Source organism: Macaca mulatta, chromosome X (assembly GCF_049350105.2).
Source record: "Macaca mulatta isolate MMU2019108-1 chromosome X, T2T-MMU8v2.0, whole genome shotgun sequence".
NCBI classification, from domain to species: domain Eukaryota; kingdom Metazoa; phylum Chordata; class Mammalia; order Primates; family Cercopithecidae; genus Macaca; species Macaca mulatta.
The window spans coordinates 109,994,495-110,019,060 of record NC_133426.1 but is presented as its reverse complement, the minus strand read 5'-3'; the positions used below and the strand labels follow the sequence as shown (position 1 = coordinate 110,019,060).

The following is a 24,566-nucleotide window of genomic DNA, read 5'->3' as shown; positions in this document are numbered from 1 at the left end:
TTTATCCTGCAGAATGAAATCTCTGTCATTGTTTATGTTGACTTGTGCCACACGAAATATTTTCTCTGGGCTCCACACAACATCAAACCATTACTTTTGATACATACTAGCTCGTTTAAAATTTTATTTTTGGCCGGGCGTGGTGGCTCACGCTTGTAATCCAGCACTTTGGGAGGCCAAGGCGGGCGGATCACGAGGTGAGGAGATCGAGACCATCCTGGCTAACATGGTGAAACCCCATCTCTACTAAAAATACCAAAAAAATAGCCGGGCATGGTGGCGTGTGCCTGTAGTCCCAGCTACTCGGGAGGCTGAGGCAGGAGAATCGCTTGATCCCGGGAGGCGGTGGTTGCAGTGAGCCGGGATCGCACTACTGCACTTTAGCCTGGGCCGCAGAGCGAGACTCTGTCTCAAAAAAAAAAAAAAAAAATAAATAAATAATAAAAATAAAAAATTATAAAAAGGCGGCACTCTTTCTGAACACAGTTAGTGTTTTCAAAATGATCTGTAAAGTAAATCTTCAGGGAGCAGTCCGGTCGTCAGATCTTCACCATTTTATGTAACTTTGATGTTTTTGATACCACAGTCATCAGAGAAAGGGAGTCTTTTATTCCCTGCTTTCCTTTCCAAACCTTTCAAACCACCCCTACAAATATCTTTTTAGTACGAGTTCAGAAGTTAAGTACATATTATGCAGAAATTAGTTTCAAAACCATCTACCCTTTGGTGCGAATGTTTAAAAATATATTAGAAAAAAGCAGGGGATGTGTGCAACAACTTAACTTGAGACTGAACCTCATCCTGAGTGCAAATGTTCCTTTCTCCAACTTGAAATCATTTTTTAAAAAATTATCACAGCTAGAAAATGGAGATATCTTTAGGAAAGTGGCATTGTTATAAAAAAATTTAGTATCTGTTGTTTATGATCAGGAACCAAAAGCATAAAATGCAGCACTGAGGCAAGATAAGCCAGACAAATGTTTACTAACTCTAGTTTTGGCCCCAGACTCCTATAGAATTTCCTGCCCTGCCAAACCAGATGACACAGTGAATAAAGGAAGAGTATATGCCCAATGCATATGTAGTTAGAGGTTTTGGAAATATAAATTCCATATAAAATTACATATATATTCTTCTAGAAGTATATAGATATATTAGTACATTACTCCAAAACATCAAATTATAAAATCACACTCAATATTTGTCTTTTAAAGAAATATTAGTGATTCCTGGATTCTGTCTCACAGTTAAGAACTTTTTATACAGATTGCTATATTAATGATATCAGCTGGAATGATGCAGTTTCAAAGCATGAACAGTAGTATCAGACAATTCTGGTTTCAAATTCGGTAGGTTGTTTACTTGATGTTCGACTTTGGATCAATTACTTATCAAGGTCTGTGTGCTTCCTCTGTGAAACAAGGATTGTTAGAATTACACATAACAATAATTTACTACATAGCCTAGTAAGTCATCAATTTTTGTTGACATTATTTTTATCGTTATGAGATGGTTTCTAACATGATTTGAAGAGTAGCAGAGTATGATTCTTTCCTTACCTAGACCCACTTGTTCTTAAAATCCATCAGGGCCCAAAACATGCTTGCTGTGTTCTATTTTGCATACCCAGTGACTAATAGTGTTCCTTGCACCAAATAGGTGATTACTGAGTATTTGTTGAATGAGTGTATCCAGTACTGAGGCAAATTGGTTGTTTTTCATTCTGGGGACTGTATTTAGAGCAATACAGAAAAGCTTTTGTGAAAATTAAGAATTACCTAGAAAAAAATCTCCTGAAAGCTGAGAAGCCACTGTGATGTGACTATTGGATATAAAGTTTAGCAAGTGGATTTTTATTTCTTTTGGTGGCTAAGTGCTTTGCTTTTTTTCTTTTGACCTATCTTGGATAAATCCTTTGTTCAAAACCACCAAATTTCCTTGGATGAAAACAGACATTTGTTTGTAACATCCAGATTGGATATTATGCTATATAGAAGATTAGTGCCGGGCGCGGTGGCTCAAGCCTGTAATCCCAGCACTTTGGGAGGCCGAGACGGGCGGATCACAAGGTCAGGAGATCGAGACCATCCTGGCTAACACGGTGAAACCCCGTCTCCACTAAAAAAAATACAAAAAACTAGCCGGGCGAGGTGGCAGGCGCCTGTAGTCCCAGCTACTCGGGAGGCTGAGGCAGGAGAATGGCGTAAACCCGGGAGGCGGAGCTTGCAGTGAGCTGAGATCGCGCCACTGCACTCCAGCCTGGGCGACAGAGCGAGACTCCGTCTCAAAAAAAAAAAAAAGAAGATTAGTTGTAATAAAGTAATGTTTTAAAGATAGGTGAAAATTGTCCTGGAAATGCTGTTATCTTTACTAAAATGTTGTGAATAGGAGTTGATTGAGATGTTTTCTTGACCTTGGAGTTTTCTGAGGAGTTGGAAATAGATAGCACACTGTTGAGAACAAAAGCAGAAATTTTTTCAAGGCCAAGTTAGAAGGACACTATATTCTGCATTTGGGATTCATGTGTCCCAAAGGGCAAAGAGAAGGTGAACTGATTAGATGGTTCTTATCCACACACACATTTTACACATGTTTCAAACCCAGGAGCCTCAATTCTAATCTGCCCTGGAGGGACCAGGAGGACTCAGAATGAAAAGTGAGATTGGCATTTGAAAATCAATAGAACCAAATCTTTAATCTGACTGAAACTATTTTAATAAGCAATAGTGACTGAAAAGTTGAAGAACTGGACAGAAATGTAGTTAAAGAAGCCCATTACCCCGTGTGAAATGGGGGAGGGGGTGATAGAACACTGCTGATACAGTTATTGGAAAAATAAAACTGTTTCATGATTTGACCTCAACTAGTGAAGATCCCTCTATTGTATTAGTATCCCATCAGAGGAAGCTCGTTTTTGCTGAAATCTTTATGTGTATTGCCATAATATGGCTCACATGTACTTGTCTGAAATGCACCCCGTTGGGCTGTGGTTGTTGTCCTATTTTCCTCTCATTATTTCTCCTGTGTGAATGCTAGGCTTCGGAGAAGGTAGTCTGAGCCCTAGTGGGCCCTATGGGTACGAGTATCTCTGTTCCTGCCCAGAATAGGTTCTCTATGTACCTCTCTGATGCTTTATTGATATTCTTTTATTGTGATTCTCTCTTTCTCTCTAAATTTACGCACTGATTACAGACTGAAACTAGGTATTAAGAATATAGGAAATTATGCCTACTCCAGCTTTCCTCTAAGTTATGGCCGTTGTTAACTTTGATGCCAAGATTTCCAAAATGTGGAATGAATCTGATGAAATTTTAAGGGTGTCCCTGTAAGAGTTTCGATGATTTGGGAGATAACATATTTAATTCAAGGTATCTAGTCTGAAAAAATAAAAGGGCTATGAGACGAAGATGTCTGAACGTGAAAGCAGCAAATACTCAGCGCCTCATTATCTATTGGAGAACTGAGGGCTATTCTTTTCTTTATTTCATGGATTGCAGATAATATCTTGAGACACCAGAGACCCATGGCCACTCTTTCCTGTCGTTTAGGACTCTGGTGGAAAAGGAGCTCTGCCCTATACAGTCTCCTAAACTGATGACATTAGCTGGACTATGTGTAGGCCAAGAGAACTCCTTTGGCCCTTCTAGATTCAGGCCGAGGCAAGCACCTTTCTTACTTTTCCCTGGACTTAGGGATGAACTTTGAGGAGTAACAAAACTCGTGCCTAAACGTTCATGAAGTCACTTTTTCTTATTTCACTGTTATTACTCCCATGTAAGTTCCATTGCTAGTACACAGTGCAACAAAGGGAACCTGATTTTTTTCTTTCTTTCTTTCTTTCTTTCTTTCTTTCTTTCTTTCTTTCTTTCTTTCTTTTCTTTCTTTCTTTCTTTCTTTCTTTCTTTCTTTCTTTCTTTCTTTCTTTCTTTCTTTCTCTCTCTCTCTCTCTCTCTCTCTCTCTCTCTCTCTCTCTTTCTTTCTTTCTTTCTTTCTTTTTTTTTGAGATGGAGTCTCGCTTTGTCACCCAGGCTGGAGTGCAGTGGCATGATGTCAGCTCAGTGCAACCTCCGCCTCCTAGGTTCACGCCATTCTCCTGCCTCAGCCTCCCGAGTAGCTGAGACTACAGGCGCCCACCACCACACCCGGCTAATTTTTTCTATCTTTCAGTAGAGACGGGGTTTCACCGTGTTAGCCAGGATGGTCTCGATCTCCTGACCTTGTGATCCGCCCGCCTCGGCCTCCCAGAGTGCTGGGATTACAGGTGTGAGCCACTGCGCCTGGCCAGGGGACCTGATTTTTCACACAAATTTAAAAGACAGAGAATAAACGGGAGAAATATATTTATACCATATGTGCTGTGGGTTGAATTGTGTCCCCCCAAAATATATATTGAAGTCCTAAGCCTTATAACCTCTGATTGTGACGTCATTTGGAAACAGAGCCTTTGAAAATATACTCAAATTAAGGTGATGTCATTAAGCTGGGCCCTAATACAATATGACTGGTGTCCTTATAAGAAGAGGAAAACCAATCCAAGGACAGAGGCAGAGACTGTAGTGATGCAGCTTCAAGCCAAAGAATGCCAAGTATGGACAACCATGACTAAAAGCTAGGAAGGAACAAGAAAAGACTCTACCCAAAGTCTCTGAGGAAGCATGGCTTTGCTGACTCCTTGATTTTGAGATTCTAGCTTCCAGAGCCATGAGAGGACACATTTTTGTTGTTTTAAGCCACCCAGTTTGTGATACTTTGTTACAGCCATCCTAGGAAACCAAAAATATGTGAAAGAAAAAGAAAGTTAACATCCACTATATTTAAAGAGCCCTTACAAATTAATGATAAAAAAATGAACATACCAATGGGAAAATGAGAAATGGATATGAATAAGTAGTTTACAAAAGAAATAAACATGGCCAATAAAAAATTTATTTTTTAACAAATAATAGTTGAGCATTTATCATGTGCAAATTGCTGTTTTAGGTACTAAGGATGCAGGAGGAAACAGGATAGACAAGGGCCCTGTTGTCAAAGACCTTCCATTATATTGAGTAATGTTGGGGCTCAGAAACTGATACCCCAAGATATGGTGCTTTGACATGCTGAACTGAAGAGGAAGCCTCAAGGTCCGTCTGACCTTTCCCACACACTTCCTGACTCTCAATCCTCTGTCTTTCCCAAAGCACAGGATGAAGTTGTTTTCTGAAGTTCCCTTATTTATCTAAAGTCCAGATTCATTAAAGAAGAAAACAATTACCTCTGGTCCCTTCCCTGAGCTTTCATTAACTACACTCATATCTCAGGAAGAAAGACTGAAGTCTGTCAACATGCCTAGACAAACTTTTGTCACAAACCATCTGCTTTGGACGCCCAACAGGCTATGTCCCAGGTTATTGTATGTTCTTCAAGCCCATTGTCTCTGAGGGCTAGGATATAGGAAATAGAATAATAAAATAAACTGTGAGGCCAAAAGAATGGATTAGTAGGCTTATAGAACAGTGGATTTTATAGCTGTGTTTTCTATGCCTTTGCCTAATTTTGGATTTATAGGGTAGGGTTTATGATCTCAAGTACTAGGCCTTCACAGATTGTGTACTATGAAAACCAAAACAACCTTAGAAATATTTTAGTACAAGGGTCCTATTATTCAAATTGAGAAACTGAGACCCAGAAAAATTAAGGTGCTTGCCCAGGTTACCAAAGAGGGTAGTGGTAGAAGTAGATATAGAGATAGCTTTGTTAGATCTACTAACTCCCAGGAAAGAAATCTTTTTCACTTGTTTGTTTTCTTAGTGTCTTAGTCAGTTTGGGCTGCTATAACAAAATAGCAGCTGAGTGGTTTAAACAACAAACCTTTACTTCTTACAGTTCTGGTGCAAGATCAAGATGTCGGTAGATCCGATGTCTGATGAGGACCCACTTTCTGTTTTGCAGATGTTAATTTTCCTTGTAACATCACATAATTGAGAACAGAAAGAGGGGAAGCAAACTCTCTCATGTCTCTTCTTATAGGAGCACTAATCCCATTCATGAGGGCTCCACTCTCATGATCTAATTGCTTTTCACAGACTCCACCTCCAAATACCATCACACTGGGTATTAAGCTTCAACATATGAAGTTTGGGGGTACAGAAACATTCAGTCCATAGAACTTGGCCAATTTTATTTATTTGTTTACCTTCTAGGTTTATACATATTGTGCATAAACATCTAAGGAAATATTTGAATATTTTGTCTATGATTGCCATCTGTCAATCTTAGTCTTCTGTCCCTCCTCTTAAATCTTAGAAGAGGGCTTATGACAGTTTCAATCAATAGGGTAGACTAGAGTAAAACTGATGCTATATGAATTACAAGGCCAAATCATAAAACATCATACAGCTTCACCCTTATTTACAGGAAACATTTGCTTTTGAAGCCCTGGGATGGCCATGTTGAATATGCTACATGTGAACCCTCTAGTTGACAGACCCAGATAAGCCTGTCCTTTAGTGATCTCAGTGTTGGCTATCTCAGCACCCAAAGTTTTGGCTCTTTTGCTGATGGGTGATAAGTACAAATCATAAATCTTCCAATTTATGACTTTCCACATTTTTCAAGTATTCTACAGTAAATTAGGTGGATACGAGGATAAGCTACACTTTATTTTAGAATACTACTAAAACTGATATTTTAGGTATTGGTATACAGATGATGTTTATCTGTCTTTAATTAAAGTCTCAAATATAAATATTCATTTATTTTCTCTTTATCTCTGTCTCTCTCTCTCACACACACCTATTTTTCCTACCTCTCTTCTTCCTCCCTCACTACGCTCCTGCCCCAGCTGCTGAGTTAGGGGCTATATTTCCTGTCATGACTCTCAGAGACCCAGGCAGTAGTAGCGTAAACGTATCTTGTGCTTACATTTTACACTTAGAAACCTTGCCTGGTGACTTGGTGCCCCTGCCCTTCTGTCATCCTCTTCCATTTGGTTGTTTTCATCTTTGAGATTAAAGATACATTTCTGATATTGGTCATCATTGCTTCTATCTTCTAAATTGTCTCCAAGGAAAAGGTATCCTTTTGGCAAGGAGAAGGAAAAAAAAGCATTTTTTGAAAATTTGAATTATAAAATAACACATACAGAATTATCCTAGTTTTCTTACACATACATAGTGATGAAAATAAAATAACACTTATATAAATGCTGATATATGCAAGGCATTGTTGTATACCTATATTCATTATTCCATTTATCATTTCAAAGATCCTATGAGGTAGGTGCTAGTAGTATTCTCTATTTTACAAATAAAAGAATTGTGGGACAGTGAAGTTAAGCAACAGACAGGAAGTGACAGAGCAAGAATTCAAACTCATATAGTCTAGTTCCTAAGTCTTTGTTCTTAACCACTACTCAGTTTTATTTATTAGTAAGTCCCCAATCTAAACCTCATTCGTTCTTCGTTCACCATTTCTTATTTGATATTGTTTGAACACTTTTCTGTGCTAGGCACTGCTTGCCCATATCCACTTCTCAATCTTAGGGCCATATTTAGGAGTTCTGATGCCCAAGACATAGCTCTTTCAATTTGATAAACATATAAAAATAAAAATTTAGTTCAATAAATGCTTATTATCTATCATGTGCTAGGCAAGGCCCGGGAGATATAAAAGAGAACAAAGTAAATATAGCCTTCATATTCTCATGGAGCTCACGAATTAATGGAAGGAAACCATAAATTTAGTGCTGTAAATGCTGAAGGGGCACTTGGAGCACAGAGTAAGAGGACCTAACGCAGTTGTCGGTGAAGTCTTCCAAAAAAAAAGTGTTGTCTAGGAGATTGATTTCTGGTATGACGGCAGGAAGAGTTCTGCAGACCTGCTCTCCAGTGAAACTGGTAAAAATTATAAAACAAAACAAAACAACCAACCATTTAAAGCCTCTGGAAATGCTCCTAACGGCCATATAAAATGTGGCACAGGATACTGTCAAATCAATGGAGAAACATCTATTCAAGAAAATCTATAAAAACTCCAAAAGAAAGATAAGAGTCTGTGGCATTTGAACGTAGACATCTCCTCCCTCCCTACTTCCAGCTCAGGGAAACATAAACTGCATTCCTAACTGGTGGCCAAGAACACAAAGCATTCTCTCCCTCCAGCTCCCAGTCAGGGACTTTCTTCCTAGGAAGAGTAGGATGTCAGCATTTCTCATCCTGCCACCAACTACCTGTTGCTGAGGCTAAGTCCTGGGTAAGTGCAATCAAGAGGCTGAGACTCCCATCTTCCATCCAGTCCCCACTAATGGAATGGAAGCTATCCCCTGGGTGTGGCACTGCTGAGAATGCTGAGGCCCTAATCATCCTTGCCCTGGCTTGCTGTGCATGGTTTCACAACATGAGAAGTAAACTGAGAGGACCTTCAGGCTGTTGTTCCCTCCTGTACCTTAATGTCAGCTCCTAAAGCAGGAGTGTCAGAGAGAAGAATGCTGTTGTTCCCATCCCCAGATCCAGAGCCCTGGCTCAAATATTTTTGCCCAAGAAGAGAAACAAGCCATAAAGCATTTATCTTGTAATATTTTCCCGGTACAACAGAGCATGCAGAATTTCAAGCCAATGTTGTTCCAAAAATAGTGGAAGTTGTGGTGGGGACACTTGGAAAGTAATTCATGGGTTTAGTAAAGCTAGCAGTTGACTATTGTCTGACTGGATTATTGGAGAGCACCAGAGAGGGAGTTGGCTGGGAGGAGCCCTCTTGGGGTCAGAGCAAATATTAAACACTGATGAAGAGAACCGTTCTTTCACTAGAACCCAAATTTGATTAAATTAATCTGCAAAGCAATTAATGGCCAAGAATATTGTTGAAAATAATAGACCAATCAGCTAGCAATTAGAGGAGCCTAACAGCTGACTGTGGTCATGGAAAGACACAGGAAAGTTCTATCAAAACCATTGTCATCTTAGGGTGTCTGTGGGCATATCGAAAGATGAGGATCCCTGAGGGGCAACATCAGAAGATTAATGCTGGAGGAAGAGAAACAAACTTCACTAAAATAAGCCAGCCAATCACTAAACAAACAGGCAAATAATAAGAAGCCCCGGAAGGGGAGGACACAATAACTAGAGTGGCAACAACATATTGTCTAAAATGTCTAGTTTCCAACAAAAAATTATAAGACATGCAATAAGCAGGAAAGAATGACCCATACTTACACTGGGGGCATGGGGGGGGTAAGGGTGGGGGGGAAGCAGGCAACAGAAACTGTCTGTGACAGTGGCCAGATGCAGGATATCACAGATGTAGGATACTCAAAGTAGCCATTATAAATATATTCTGATAATTAAAGGAAACCATGATTGAATAAGTAAAGGAAGATATGATCACAATGTTGCATGAAACAGAAATGTCAATAAATACATACAAATTATTTTAAAAAAAGAACTACATGGAAATTGTGGAGTTCAAAAATCCAACAACCTAAATAAAAATTTCACTAGAGGAGCTCAAAAGTAGGTTTGAATTTACAGAAGAAAGAATTAGTGAACTTGAAGATAGATTAAGTGTATGCAATTTGAGGGATAGACAGAAAAAAAGATGAAGAAAAATGATGAGACAGCGTTAAAGAAATGTGGGACACCGTGAAGTGCACCAAGATACATGTAAAAGGAGTAGCAAAATGAGAGGAGAGAAAGGCAAACGAAAAATACTTAAATAAATAATGGCCGAAGACTTTCCAAATTTATTGAAAAACTCCAATGCACACATTGAGGAAGGTTAAAATAAAGAAAACTCCTAACTAGATAAACACAGAGATATTCACAAGTAGATTCATCATAGTGAAAATGCTGAAAGTCAAAAACAAGGAGAAAATTTTGAAAGCAGCAAGAGAAAAACGACTCTTCACATTTAAGGGAACTTTAATAAGATTAACAGATGGCTCCTCAGCAAAAAAAAAAAAGTGATGAAGGTAAGAAGACTGCGGTACAACACAATGAAAGTGCTCAAAAGAAAGAAAACCATTAGTGAGGAGCTGTTACAGGAAATAGAAAAGGAAAAGAAAATAGTCAACCAGGAATCTTATATCAAACAAATGTATCTTTCAAAATTAAAGGTGAAATTTAGACATTCCCAGATAGACAAAACCTGAGCAAAGTTGTACCCAGCTGACTGGCTTACAAGAAATACTAAAGGAAGATCTTTAGGCTGAAAAAAAATAAAAATAAAAAACTCCAGATGGTAATTAAAATTCTACCAAAAACCAAAAAGCAATAGCGTAGATAATATGTAATTATAAAAGAGAGTATATTGTATGCATAAGTATAAAATAAAGTTTTCTCCCTTCTTAACTAGCTTAAAAAGCAATTGTATAAAATAATGTGTACTTAATGTATTGTTAGGCCTGTAACACATAGAAATGTCATATAATTGTAATATTTTTGCCAATAACAGAACAAAAAAGGTGGGTGGGAGTAAAGCAGTACTGGTCTAAGGAAATGACTACAGAGGGTAAAGTAATATAACAATGCATTATTGGATTTGTAACATTAATAGATGTAACATGTGTAACAATAATGCCACAAAAAGGAGGGGAAGGAATAGAAGTAACATTTCTATATATGACTAGAATTAAGTTAGCAAGAATCTGAAATTGATTCTGACAAGTGATGGTTATATATATAGTAAGCTTTAGCACAACCACAACAAAGTTTAAACATAGTGAAAAAAGCAATAAAGAAATATAAATGCTGGGCCAGGCGCAGTGACTCACTCCTGTAATCCCAGCACTTTGGGAGGCCGAGACGGGTGGATCATAAGGTGAGGAGTTCGAGACCAGCCTGACCAATATGGTGAACCCCGTCTCTACTAAAAATACAAAAATTAGCCGGGCGTGGTGGCAGGCACCTGTAGTCCCAGCTACTCGGGAGACTGAAGCAAGAGAATCGCTTGAACCCGAGAGGCGGAGGCTGCAGTGAGTCGAGATCCTGCCATTGCACTCCAGCCTGGGCGACAGAGCGAGACTCTGTCTCAAAAAAAAAAAAAAAAAAAAAAGAAATATAAATGCTTCACGAGAAAACATACAGTAATAAAAACGAAAGTAGAACAGGAGGAATAGAACAAAAGAAGGCATGGGACACATAGGACACATAGGAAACAAAATGAAAAATGGAAGACTTAAACACAATTATATTCATAGTAACATTAATTGTTACTATGGATTGATAGCTCATTTCTTTTTAAATTGTGACTAGATTCATAATCTAATCAAAGCGCAGAGATTGTCACACTAGATAAAAAACAACATTGGATTGTATGCAGTCTATAGGATACATACTTTAGTTTCAAAGATTCTAATACTGTAGATTGAAAGTAAGAGGTGGGAAAAATATATCATGCAAAAAGCAACCACAGGAAAACTTGAGTGAGTATACTAATATTAGGCAAAATAGACTATAAAACAAAAAAAAGTGTTACTGAAGATACAGAGGGATTTTAAAAATAGGCTTTAATTTTAGAGCAGTTTTAAATTTACAACAAAATTGAGTAGAAATTACGGAGTTCTCATATACCTTTGATACTACACACATACACACAGGCTCCCCAACTATCGAAATCCTGAACTAGAGTAGTACATTTGTTACAAGTGATGAGCCTACACTGACACATCATTATCACCCAAAATCCATAGTTTACAATAGGGTTTACTCTTGGTGTTGTACATTCTATGGGTTTTGACAAGTGTATAATGACATGTACCCACCATAATAGTATCATATTATATAGAGTTTCACCCATAGAGGATTCTAAAAATCTATGCTCCACTTTTTCATTCCACTCTCCCTCTAACCCTTGGCAACCACTTAGCCTTTTACCATACCCATAGTTTGCCTTTTCCAGAATGTCATATAGATGTCTTTTCATGGGTTGATAGCTAATTTCTTTTTAGTGCTGAATGATATTCCATTGTTTTGATATACCTAAGTTTATCCATTTACCCACTGAAAGACATCTTTGTTGCTTCCAAGTTTTGCCAATTATGAATAAAACTGCTATAAAAATATGTGTGGAGGCCAAGTGCGGTGGCTCATGCCTATAATCCCAGCACTTTGGGAGGCAGAGACAGGTGGATCACCTGAGGTCAGAAGTTCAATACCAGCCTGACCAACATGGTGAAACCTCATCTCTACTAAAAATACAAAAATTAGCCGGGTGTGGTGGCACGCACAGTAGTCCCAGCTACTCGGGAGGCTGAGGCAGGAGAATCGCTTGAACCCAGGAGGTGGAGTTTGCAGTGAGTGGAAATCACACCACTGCACTCCAGCCTGGGCAACAGAGTGAGACTCCATCACAAAATAAATAAATAAATAAAAATGTGTGCAGGTTTTTGTGTAGACATAAGTTTTCAATTCATTTGGGTAAATACCAAAAAGCACGATTGCTTCATTGTATAGCAAGAGTATGTTTAGTTTTGTAAGAAACTGCCCAAATGCCTTTATAAGTGGCTATACCATTTTGCATTCTCACCAGCAATGAATGAGGGATCCTATTGCTTCATATCCTTGCTAGTATCCATCTCTAAAATGTGAATTAGTCATCCAACAGAATAATATTTGGCAATAAAAAGGAATGAAGTACTGATATATATTACAACATGGATGAACCTTAAAAATATTATGTTAAGTGAAAGAAACCAGTCACAAGAGACTATATTTCACATGTCCAGGACAGAGAAAACTATACATACAGAAGACAGGTTAGTGTTTGCTTAAGGACAGGGAGATAACGGCATAGGAGAGTCATAACAAAGGGGTGCAGTGTTTCTTTTTGACTTGACAAAAAGGTACTAAAATTGATTGTGGTAATGGTTGCACATATGTGTGAATATACTAAAAACCATTGAATTGTGTAATTTAGGTCGGTGATTTGTTTGGTATGCAAATTATTCTCAATAAAGCTGTTATTAAAAGGAAGTATTATCTATTCTGGGATGGATGAGTAGGAGTTATCCAGGCTAAGTGTGTGAGGGGCAATTGAGGCAGTGTTTCAGGCAGGGATAAATGTGAAACCAGGACTGGGACTTGAAAGGGCATGGAGCCTTGAGGAACTGATAGGAATTCACTCACCACAATGGTATTGTTACTATTTATTAAATACCAATCATTCCAGAGCGCTGTTTAGGAACAAGGACATTGACCTTAGGCAAGTATTCCATTTAATAGCTGGGCAACTTCCGCCAGGCCTCACTTTCCTTTTCTATAAAATAATAGGTTAATGATATAACATCTAGAAAAGGACTCAGAGTTCATGGAAGGGAAGAAAGACTCTGTGTAAATCCAAGAATTATTTTGGCAATTATAATGCACGGATAATAGAATTACCAATTGGGAATTAAAAAATTATTATTATTATTTCTTAACCAGATGGCAGGAGGCCTGATGGGAGATACCAAAATGCCACTTAAAAAGAAATGATCCTTCTCTTTAGCAAACCGAAGGGCTTCATCTTGACATATGTGAATATTTGTGGATATGGGTATGTATGTGTATGTGTGTATATATTATACTGTGCCTTCTGTTCTTCATTATTCTTTTAACAATACATGGTGAACATGTAGTACATCTGGACCTACTTCATTCCTTTAAATAGTTCCTTTACCTACATTACACTGTGGACAAAAGATTTGAATAGACATTTCTCAAAGTGTGAAATACAAATCACCAATAAGCACATGAAAAGATGCTCCATGCCCAACTAAATTATTAAAGTGATGCAGCCGTTTGTGCTAAGGGTCTTGCAAAAGGCTGGTGTCAGAATATCAAATAATTGCTTTTGGATGCTGTTATGTGTGTTAGCCTCCTCCTTCTTACCCTACCTTGAACTTTCTTTGCAGAGAGAACAAACCAGCTTTTCTGTTAACTTTTGCTTTTTACAGAGACTGAGGTGATTATGTGTGGATGGGATCTGGGGCTGGTTTTCAAACACACACTCTCCTGTCAGTTTCCTAGTAAAAAGTTTTATATGACATTACTCTTGTCATTAGCGTCCTGAAGAATCCATTGACTTTGCATTCTTACCTCTTTTATTTTGTGGTATCATGATAGCTGTGTCTTACTGTAATTTTGAAGTTCCTCAAAGACTGTTTATCTTTAGTTTCTCACTTGATGCTGTTTTCATCCAATTAATCTTTTTTTTTTTTTTTTTTTTTTTTTTTTTTTTTTTTTTTTTTGAGACGGAGTCTTGCTCTGTCACCCAGGCTGGAGTGCAGTGGCCGGATCTCGGCTCACTGCAAGCTCCGCCTCCCGGGTTTACGCCGTTCTCCTGCCTCAGCCTCCCGAGTAGCTGGGACTACAGGCGCCCGCCACCTCGCCCGGCTAGTTTTTTTGTATTTTTTAGTAGAGACGGGGTTTCACCGTGTTAGCCGGGATCGTCTCTCGATCTCCTGGCCTCGTGATCCGCCCGTCTCGGCCTCCCAAAGTGCTGGGATTACAGGCTTGAGCGCGCCCGGCCCATCCAATTAATCTTAATATTTATTTAAAATCCCCTGTACTTAGCTAAATACTAGAAATAGTTACAAATACCATGTTTACATTCTACAATATATATTGTGTGCTGTATTTAATTTGGAATCATAAACCAGAGCTTTTGGTGTTAGGAAAGGCTTATTATTCACATTCAGATTTATTGTACAGAGAAAACTGTTATTGGGAGAGGCAATCTGCTATGAGCCCTGAGCATCCCTACATATTATTATTGGGTATGCCAAGAATGTAAGGCCCTGAGTGCTCTTTACCCAGGCAGACCATTTTTCATAGTTGTGTTTGCAACAAGCAACCTTGAGCGATAAGATAACGTCTTTCCCTGAACAAAGAGTAGGCTTGTTTCTGCTGTGAAAGCATTGAATACCCCAAACTCAAGGTTTCCTTCCTATGATGCAATGCGCTGCATGTTGAGGTATCAATCACCGGTCCTATGCCACCCCATGAAACTTGGGAACAATAAGGAACTAATACAAACCAACATGAAGCTCTGGCTACTGCTGCTGCTGTGATAATGTCATTTGATTTCGACCCAGGAGTCTCGAGTCTTCTGCCAGCATCCATTAAATGAGAGTAGGCTCAGTTGTTAGCTTATACGCAGGGTAAAATTTCAAATCCTGCACGGTTCTTGATAGGTGTTTCCAGTTATTATCCCTAAAGTTATTATGCCCATGCTGGGGCAATGTTTCCCACCAGGATGTTTTTTTGCCCTAAGTATGTGCCACCTACACTATTAATACTGTGTTCTAACAATGTTCTTCTTCAAATTTACTCACTTATTTGATTTGAATACTTTTTTGAAAAACAAACTTTATAATGCCACCCTAAATCTAAACTATCATCATTTGCTTTAAACAGAAAGTATTCATTCATACATGTTCAAATAAATACATGGACACCACAATTTAAAAGACTTGTGTACTGTCTAAAATCATTTCCCCCTACCACCAGACTCTGACTTTAACCACAAGTTATCTGATTACATGCAGAGCAGTCATGTCTGGGACAAAGTTTCTATTAGTGAATTTTGAGATCTTATCTTCTTCCTTATAAAAAAGTCCTCATCAAACCTCCTTGTGAAGGAAAGAAAGGGAGAAAGGAAGTCTAGTGCTCTGATCTGCAAAAAGGATAGTTGTTTTTCTCCAGGTATGTCTGTTCAGGACAGGCAAGCTATCAGCTGAGGAGGGCCTTGTGCCTAGCAGAGAAGACAAAGTCAGGCCTATCCTAGAGAGGAGTGTGGCTTGAGTGAGCCTTTCCACATCCTTCCTAAGTGCAACCCCTCTGAGGGCCAAGGGGATGGATTGATTCTGTTTTGTAAAACTGGCAGTGAGCCTGGAACCTTATCTCACTCCAACATGAACTGCAGCCCTACCAGCAACCATTAGGCTGCCATCACCTTGAAGAATGGTCTGAAGACATGAAGAGTTCCCAAAATGGCATCACAGAGGAAAATGACACATGACAGGCACAATAGTGGGCCTTTTGTAAAGAAAGAAAGATAGGCTGGGCGCGGTGGCTCATGCCTGTAATCCCAGCACTTTGGGAGGCAGAGGTGGGTGGATCACTTGAGGTCAGGAGTTTGAGACCAGCCTGGTCAACATGGTGAAACCCCGTCTCTACTAAAAATACAAAAAACAAAAATTTGCCAGGTGTGGTGGTGCATGTTTGTAATCCCAGCTACTCGGGAGGCGAGACACAAGAATCGTTTGAATCTGGGAGGCGGAGGTTGTGGTAAGCTGAGATCGTGCCACTGCACTCCAGCCTGGGAGACAGAGTAAGACTCCACCTCAAAAAAAAAAAAAAAAAAGAAAGAAAGACGATAGATAGATGATAGATAGATAGATAGATAGACAGACAGACAGACAGATAGAGATATGTAGATATAGACACATAATAAGGCCTATACAGCACTTTCATATATTTCCAGCCAGGGGTGGGGTTATTCCAAAATCTGACTTGAATTTTCCTTCAAAATTTATACAAGTCTAGAGATATCTGTTGAACAGATGAGGAGGGCCCACCACCAGTCTTCTGGGAGAAATCATTTGTCCTAAGGAAATAGGAGTCAGGAAGATAAAATGGTAGTCTTCAGATCCACGGCAGCAATTCTGAGTAAAGCATAATGTCTGTTACTCAGATTTGTCTTCTAGTCCAACTCCCAGATGGACTTATCATGTCTGAGCCTTATGGGTAGAAAGTTAAAATCCCAAAGTTGCCAAGATATCTATAAGACATCATGACTCATGTGGCACTGCATAAGTGTCTATCTAAATTGAAGAGATGGGCAATCTCCTAACTTCTCTAAAGGTCAGTCTGGAAACTAAGCTTACTGGGGGTGCCAAAGAAATATGCTGGGCTTCACTACTTGAGAATTCTAGCACATTCACAGTGGTAGGGGCCTGAAGGTGCAGGACTCAGCAGAAGGGGCAGGAAACGCAGTATATATGGTAGTATCAAGGGCAAGGGCATGAGAAGCTGGGCAGGCATACCAGGAAATGAACATAAAGGTGGCACCCAGCTCACAGTTCTTTTTTTCTTTTTTTGAGACAGAGTCTTGCTCTGTCACCCAGGCTGGAGTGCAGTGGCGTGATCTTGGCTCACTGCAAGCTCCGCCTCCTGGGTTCACACCATTCTCCTGCCTCAGTCTCCCAAGTAGCTGCGACTACAGGCGCCCGCCACCGTGCCTGGCTCATTTTTTGTATTTTTAGTAGAGATGAGGTTTCACCATGTTAGCCAGGATGGTCTCAATCTCCCGACCTCGTGATCCGCCCACCTCAGCCTCCCAAAGTGTTGGGATTAGAGGTGTGAGCCACCCAGCCTTGGGTTTGTTCTTAATCACAGATAAGAACTACTTTCTCCACCCTTCCAAATCCCTGAAATTAATCTCTTATGGAGTTGGGAATGGGAACAAAACTCTGTCAAACATAGCTCACAGTCATTACCTTATTTGGCCCTCACCAGATCCTTGTGAGATTATTTTCTTTATTTTAAAGATGAGAAAATATGTAAAATTTATTATTCTAGCTAAGTGGTCTGGAGTTGCTTTGAAGTTCACATTTGCTTCTAAAATTCTGTCAACAAATATTAAATGCCCCAATACGTTTTGAAATAAACTAGTAAGTGCTGCTTGTTGCTTCTTTTTGTTATAAAGCTTTTATTATTCTAGCAATAATAATGTGTGTTAATTTTAGGAATATAGAAAATACAAATAAGCAAAAGGAGAAAAATCATTCATAATCCCACCACCGAGAGGCTATACTTTCTTTCATCCTTCACAAGTTATGTCCATATATGTAATATACAAATGTACTTTTTACCTTTCAAAAATATGATATTCACATATTACTTAGCCTTTTTTCCATTTTATATCCTACCAAGAACCTCTTTTTTACAAATGAGTAAAGTTCTTTTATTAAAAGACAGAGACTTGTAGATTGGTTCAAAATACAATAAACAATGAGATGCAGATAACAAGAGATACATCTAAAACCATTAATAGCAACAGGTTATAAGTAGAAATATGGACAAAGGAATATCAGGAAATGCTAATAAAAAGCAAGCTATATGGTATTGTTAATATCAGATAAAAATCAAGGTAAACTACATTAAATAGGGGTAAGGGTGGTTTCGATTAACCTTCCAACGCATCACTATAAGTTTGTTTCTGACTCTCCTTATCTCGTCTATTTCATCCACTTCTCTAAACATATCTTCATTGCTTAAATGCCTGTTGTGTATATCTTCTTTAAACTCCTGGAGAGATTGAATCAGCCTTTCTCTAAAAGTTCCTTTTGCTTTGGCCTCCTCCTCTAGCTTCTCCTCCTCCTCCTCTGGCTTTTCCTCAGGCTTTGGCTCTTCCTCATGCTTTGGTTCACTCTCATTTTCTGGTTTTCCTTCAATTTTTTGACAGGATTTCATCTTGTATCTCTACCTCTCTTCCTTCCTTCCTTCTTTTATTTTTTTGCTTATTCTTCTTGGAATACAATAACTTCTAGAAAGCAAAAAGAAGACAGTAAGTTAAAGACTTGGTGAGTGGACAGGTGTTGTGGACAGAGGTCTCAGCATTTAATTTTTTTTTATTCAGACTGTTATAAAATATCTTCCACTAAGAAGCCCAGTCAGCAATCAGAGCTTCACTATCCCCACTCCTCTTACCTCCACTTTCCACCTCCTCACTTCTCCTGTCCTTCCCTCTAACCTTTTCCAAGGCCCTTCTTTCCGCCTCCCAGCCCTCCCCAATCCTTTTTCCCCCATAGGGCCTAACACAGGGACCACGCCAGAAAAGAGAAAGGTGGCTGGCTGGCAGGCAGAGGAAGAGGGGAAAGGAGAAGGGGGAGAGAAAAGAAGAGGGGAAAGGGGTGGGGTGGAAGGGAGCCGGCAGGAACAGTGGAGCTTACAACCTTTGTCTCCACCCCAGGAGACTTTATAATATTCCTCTCACCTACCTGGCACTGATCGGGTCAGTTTCTTCCTCCTCCTTTTCTAGCTTTGGGTCTTGCTAGAAACAACAGACCTGCAGACAAACGGGAAACGGGAGGGGACGGTGGGGGTGGGGCGAGCGCTTGGTGGGCCGACCAGCGCCAGAGACTGACACACGTAGCTTTCCTCCTTTAGGGTTTCGAATATGGAAAGTTTCCCACCTTTTGTTTCCTCCAGTTCACCCCCTATCCACAGTGCATGCAAGTCACTTCGTTTTTCCCATCAAACAAAGAGTGAGAAAGCAGATTATTTCCAAACTATCTTTAAGACTGAGGCGGGTTCGGGAGGAGGGTGGGGGTCCAGAAAGCAGGATTAGATAGCAGAGGACGATTATTTTTAAACTATCACAGGTCTACTTGTTCTTCTCCTAGGACCCCTAGTCCCTTTCCCAAGGGTCATCAGTTCCTGTAGACCTGGAGGTGGAGGGTGGAGAGACGGACCTGACTGGCACTCCCACAAGTCTCTGCCTTAAGCCCCCCCACCCTAGAAATCCCCAGTCAACACCTACATTGACACCAACCTGCAAAATTCCCGCAAGTTTCACTCCTTCCACTAGCCTCAGGGACCACCGCCTGCACTGCTGAAGGAAGCTGGTATCCAGACGGGAACAAGGACCAGACTACCAGGACTTCTGCACACGTCGACTCCTGGTCACATGAGATCTACGTCACCAGTGAGCTCGGGTCCCTAATTTCCACTCCCACCAAAAGCGCGGCAGAAGTGGGCCCACCCTCTGCTCCCTCCCCGCCCCCCACTTACACATTTGGCCCTGTCAGTCTTTTCTGTTGTTTCCTATCCCGGAGGGAAAAATGTTATTTGCTTGACTCTGATTACTAGGGAGGGGCTACCTCTTTTTCTGGAGCTATTGAACTTTTCTACTTCTTTCGAGAATTGTCTCTTCCAGTCTTCCGCTCCCAGGATAACTCCTCCATCAGTCGTCCCTCCCCTAGCCTCCATTTCCTCTGCAATCTGGTTCTTAGCTGTTGTGGAGCAGGGTGGGCTTGGCAGCAGTTGTGAAACAACAACAAAAGACCCTGGAACAAGAGTGAGATGTTTTAATGCAATTTTTACTGTTTATTCTTCATACTTCTATATTCTTTTTTTAAAGGTAACTTTAATCTTTCTCTCTCTTTTTTCTTTCTTCTTTCTTTCTTTTTTTTTTTTTTTTTTTTGAGACAGAGTCTCACTCTGTTGCCCAGGCTGGGTTGCAGTGGCGCAATCACAGCTCACCGCAGCCTCAAACTCCTTAACACGAGCGATCCTCTCGCCTCAGACTCCCAAGTATCTGGGACTACAGGTGTGTGCCACTATGCCCAGCTAGTCTTTTAATTTTTTTGTAGAGACAAGGTCTATGTTCCCCAAGCTGGTCTCCAACTCCTGGGGTCAAGTGATCCTCCTGCCTCAACCTCCCAAAGGGCTGGAATTACAGGCCTGAGCCACTGAATTGGGCAACTTTTATCTTTTTATAGTCAGAAAATACAAAGACAAAATTACTTTAATGACATGAGTTAATATATGTACAGTGCTTAGAATAGTGCCTGGCATATAGTAAGTGCTTTTAAAGTGAAAGCTGTTGTTATATTACACATTTGTGAGGAAGATGATTCAAAATTTTTTTTAAAAGAGTAATGTTTGATTCCAGAGTCCTCATGGTGGTGTTACCAGGAAGCTGTGCTGCCTGAAGAATCATCAGTTAATCAATTGTCAGGTACGCATTGTGAGCCTGAGTTTCCTCATCTGACAGAAGGGAATAATAGCATATGCTCATCGAATTGAGATCTATTGAAAATAAAAATGAGTTAATTTTTCATCTATACAATTAGAAAATACAAATATTTATTATATTCAGAGTTGAGGATATGGTAAAACAAATATTCACATGTACTGTGAGAATATTAAGTAATACAACATTTTTGGAAGTCATTTTGGCAATATCAAACTTTGAAAGATATGTGCTTTTGGACACATCAGTTTCTCTTCTAGAAATTTATCATACATTAATACTCCTATGCCAAATATGGTCATTGTAGTAGTTGTGGTAATAGTGTTTTTTTAAAGAGCCAAAAACTTATATGTTTCTAAAAGGAAATCGGTTTAAGAAAAGTTTGATCATTCATATAGAGTTTATAAAGTTTTTTCATTATACATTGATGAAAAAATGATGTGGAGTTACATTTACTCACATGAAAAAAATTTTCAATGTATATTGTTAAACAAAACAGACAAATTGAAAGTTAATTTTATATGTGGTAGTACATTTTTGTAACAGTAGACATATATTTATTTTGTGTATTTAAAATATGAGTATATAATTAAATTCCAAGATAACATGATAAGTGAAGTCCACAAATTCATTCTATAAAATTCCAGGTTATGTAACTGAGAGATAGATGGAATGACTGATGTGAGTCTATTTGGCTAGCTGGCTGCACAGCCCAAATTCGTCAAGGACTCAGCTGTGATTTGTTGCCACAAACAATTCTTTACTGAGCACTTGGACTTAAATATCATCCATCCATTTTACTCTCTCCCCACCTGCTATCACCAATCATGTTATATCCAAACTCAAGTTGTTTCAGGGTCTTACTGTATTTTTATATCATTAGAAATGCAGATGAATATATCCTGAGCGATTATCATAGGATATACTTGAGAATGTGTATTTCATATAAAGAGAACTTTTATTTTCTAAGTGTTGTATTTATATATTTAAATTACTAATAAGTTATAAACATTAATTCAAGATGTATTAAAGACTTAAATGTTAAAACCATAAAAACCCTAGAAGAAAACCTAGGCAATACCATTCAGGACATAGGCATGGGCAGGGACTTCATGACTAAAACACCAAGCCAAAATAGACAAATGGGACCTAATTAAACTAAAGAGCTTCTGCACAGCAAAAGAAACTACCATCAGAGTGAACAGGCAACCTACAGAATGGAAGAAAATTTTTGCAATCTACCCATCTGACAAAGGGCTAATATCCAGAATCTACAAATAAATTTACAAGAAAAAAACAACCCCATCAAAAAAAGTAGGCAAAGGATATGAACAGACACTTCTCAAAAGAAGACATTTGTGCAGCCAACAGACACATGAAAAAATGCTTATCATCACTGGTCATCAGAGAAATGCAAATCAAAACCACAATGAGATACCATCTCACACCAGTTAGAATGATGATCATTAAAAAGTCAGGAAACAACATGCTGGAGAGGATGTGGAGAAATAGGGATGCTTTTACACTGTTGGTGGGAGTGTAAATTAGTTCAACCATTGTGGAAGACAGTGTGGCAATTCCTCAAGGATCTGGAACTAGAAACACCACTTGACCCAGTGATTCCATTACTGGGCATATACCCAGAGGATTATAAATCATGCTGCTATAAAGACACATGAACACATATGTTTATTGCAGCACTATTCGCAATAGCAAAGACTTGGAACCAACCCAAATGTCCATCAATGATAGACTGGATTAAGAAAACGTGGCACATACACATCATGGAATACTATGCAGCCATAAAAAAGGATGAGTTCATGTCCTTTGTAGGGACATGGATGAAGCTGGAAACCATCATTCTCAGCAAACTATTGCAAGATCAGAAAACCAAACACCTCATGTTCTCACTCATAGGTGGGAATTGAACAATGAGAACACTTGGACACAGGGTGGGGAACATCACACACCAGGGCCTGTCGGGGGTTGGGGGCCTGGGGGAGGGATAGCATTAAGAGATATACCTAATGTAAATGACGAGTTGATGGGTGCAGCAAACCAACATGGCACATGTATACCTACGTTAACAAACCTGCACGTTGTGCACATGTACCCTAGAACTTAAAATATAATAATAAATAAATATATAATAAGTAATATATCAATTACTAATATTCAGAAAAATGATTGAGATAAAATTGAAAAATGAAGAAATAAAATAACTGACAAATATTAGACAGCCATGTATCTATTGAAATGAAAATTTTTATAATGGTATGTAAAGGAAAAGCAGATTACTAACAGTAACAGTATTAGAATTAGGTATGATTGGGTGGTTGGTGGGCTTATGGATTTATATATTCTTTTTTTTACTTCATTGTAGACTCTTCCACATTTTCTCAGGGGGCATGTTTGACTTCTACAGTAAGGAAATGCCTGCAAATAGTATGATCTTATTTTATGGCACATATTTTATATATATACTTCTCTGTAGCTGAACAGGGTCTGAATTAAGTGCCTCCACTACCTGTTTGAGTCTTGAGATCCTTACAATGGTTGAATCCCTCACATTTCCTTCCCTTGCTCCGCTGACCTCTTCTAAGGACTACATGTTTGTAACTAGTATGCATTAGAAATGAGGCTCTCTTCCCGTTCCTCTGACTATCCCTTCCTCCAATCAAGTTTGAGATGGTCAAGGTGTAGTACTAAATTATTAACATGGGGAAGGAGGCATCTCTTTCTTAAATTTGACCTGATGAAAATATTTTCTAGAGAAATATTTTTGCTAGAAAAAGTAATACTTATGGAGATAATATAATAGTTTAAACAGATTATAAAATAGTATTCTTAGTTGCCAATTCAATTCTTTAAAAAATATGTATGAATAGAAACAGAAAGGATTGTTTTTCTGGCTCTGCTTGACATGTGGCATGTATCTATAGTTCCCTTACTTTTTTCCAGTAAAAATGTTTTATTTTTTGCAAATAAAGAAAATAACTATTATTTAAAAGCAGGTTATAAATAATGTATATAAAACTATCCCGGTTATACTTAAAAATACATACAGAAGGAAGGAAACCCTCAATAATGTACAGTCAATTTCATTTATTTGGTGGCTCTCAAATATACATTTCATCCACTTATTGATTTCACAAATATTAATTAGGCAATCACTACATATTGTCAATCTAAACCCTTATGTCCTTTCTGTAGATTTCCTCTCAATTATCACTGAATGTGTTAGTGCAGTGGAGTTGCATCTTAAGCCAAGGATGGATTCTAAAGTCAGCATATAAGGTAGAATCCTACCTAGTCAAACTTACCTACTTCATAGCATATTAATATAAGTTATAATGTTAGTGGGGAAAAAATCAAAATATTTAAACTTAAAATTAAACTCCCATTTAATTTTATGGGAATAGAGACTTCTAAAACCTTTCATGTCTATAATTCTTGTGTATTTTCCAAATTTTCTATAGTTTACTTGAATTACGTACATGGAACAATGAAATACATAGTTTTAAGATAACCTAGACTTTTTTCACTCTTCACTGTATATATGGGCATTTAATTTTATGTAAATAATATATATAAAACACACACACACATATATATATACAATTTTAAAATTGAAATATATGTATTCCAGAATAAGGAAGAAGGGAGAGAGGAGGAGAGGCCAGTTTTCACTGCTCTGCTTGTGAATGGGATGGAGGAGATTATATATGTGTGTGTGTGTGTGTGTGTGTGTGTGTGTGTGTAGAGATAAATATATTACATATTATATATAGTATACTATATAGCTATATTAATCATATTATATATTATTATATAGATATAATATATAGAGA

At 38.6% G+C, this 24,566-nt stretch overlaps 1 protein-coding gene and 1 long non-coding RNA gene across 4 annotated transcripts; one reads left to right on the top strand and one right to left on the bottom strand.

Moving 5' to 3' along the window:
• Positions 1-17,636: 17,636 nt before the first annotated feature.
• Positions 17,637-19,643, bottom strand: TCEAL9 (transcription elongation factor A like 9). Of its 3 annotated transcripts, NM_001260827.1 has the most exon segments (3): positions 17,637-18,504; positions 18,959-19,026; positions 19,513-19,643. In NM_001260827.1, a coding segment is annotated over 1 exon segment (318 nt). In that variant the 5' UTR covers positions 18,432-18,504; positions 18,959-19,026; positions 19,513-19,643; the 3' UTR covers positions 17,637-18,113.
• Positions 19,644-19,739: 96 nt separating this feature from the next.
• LOC144338720 (uncharacterized) lies at positions 19,740-24,025 on the top strand. The gene is made up of 3 exons (XR_013413044.1): positions 19,740-20,100; positions 20,635-20,700; positions 21,363-24,025. It is a non-coding gene; the product is annotated as an uncharacterized LOC144338720 (long non-coding RNA).
• The last annotated feature ends 541 nt before the right edge of the window (positions 24,026-24,566 follow it).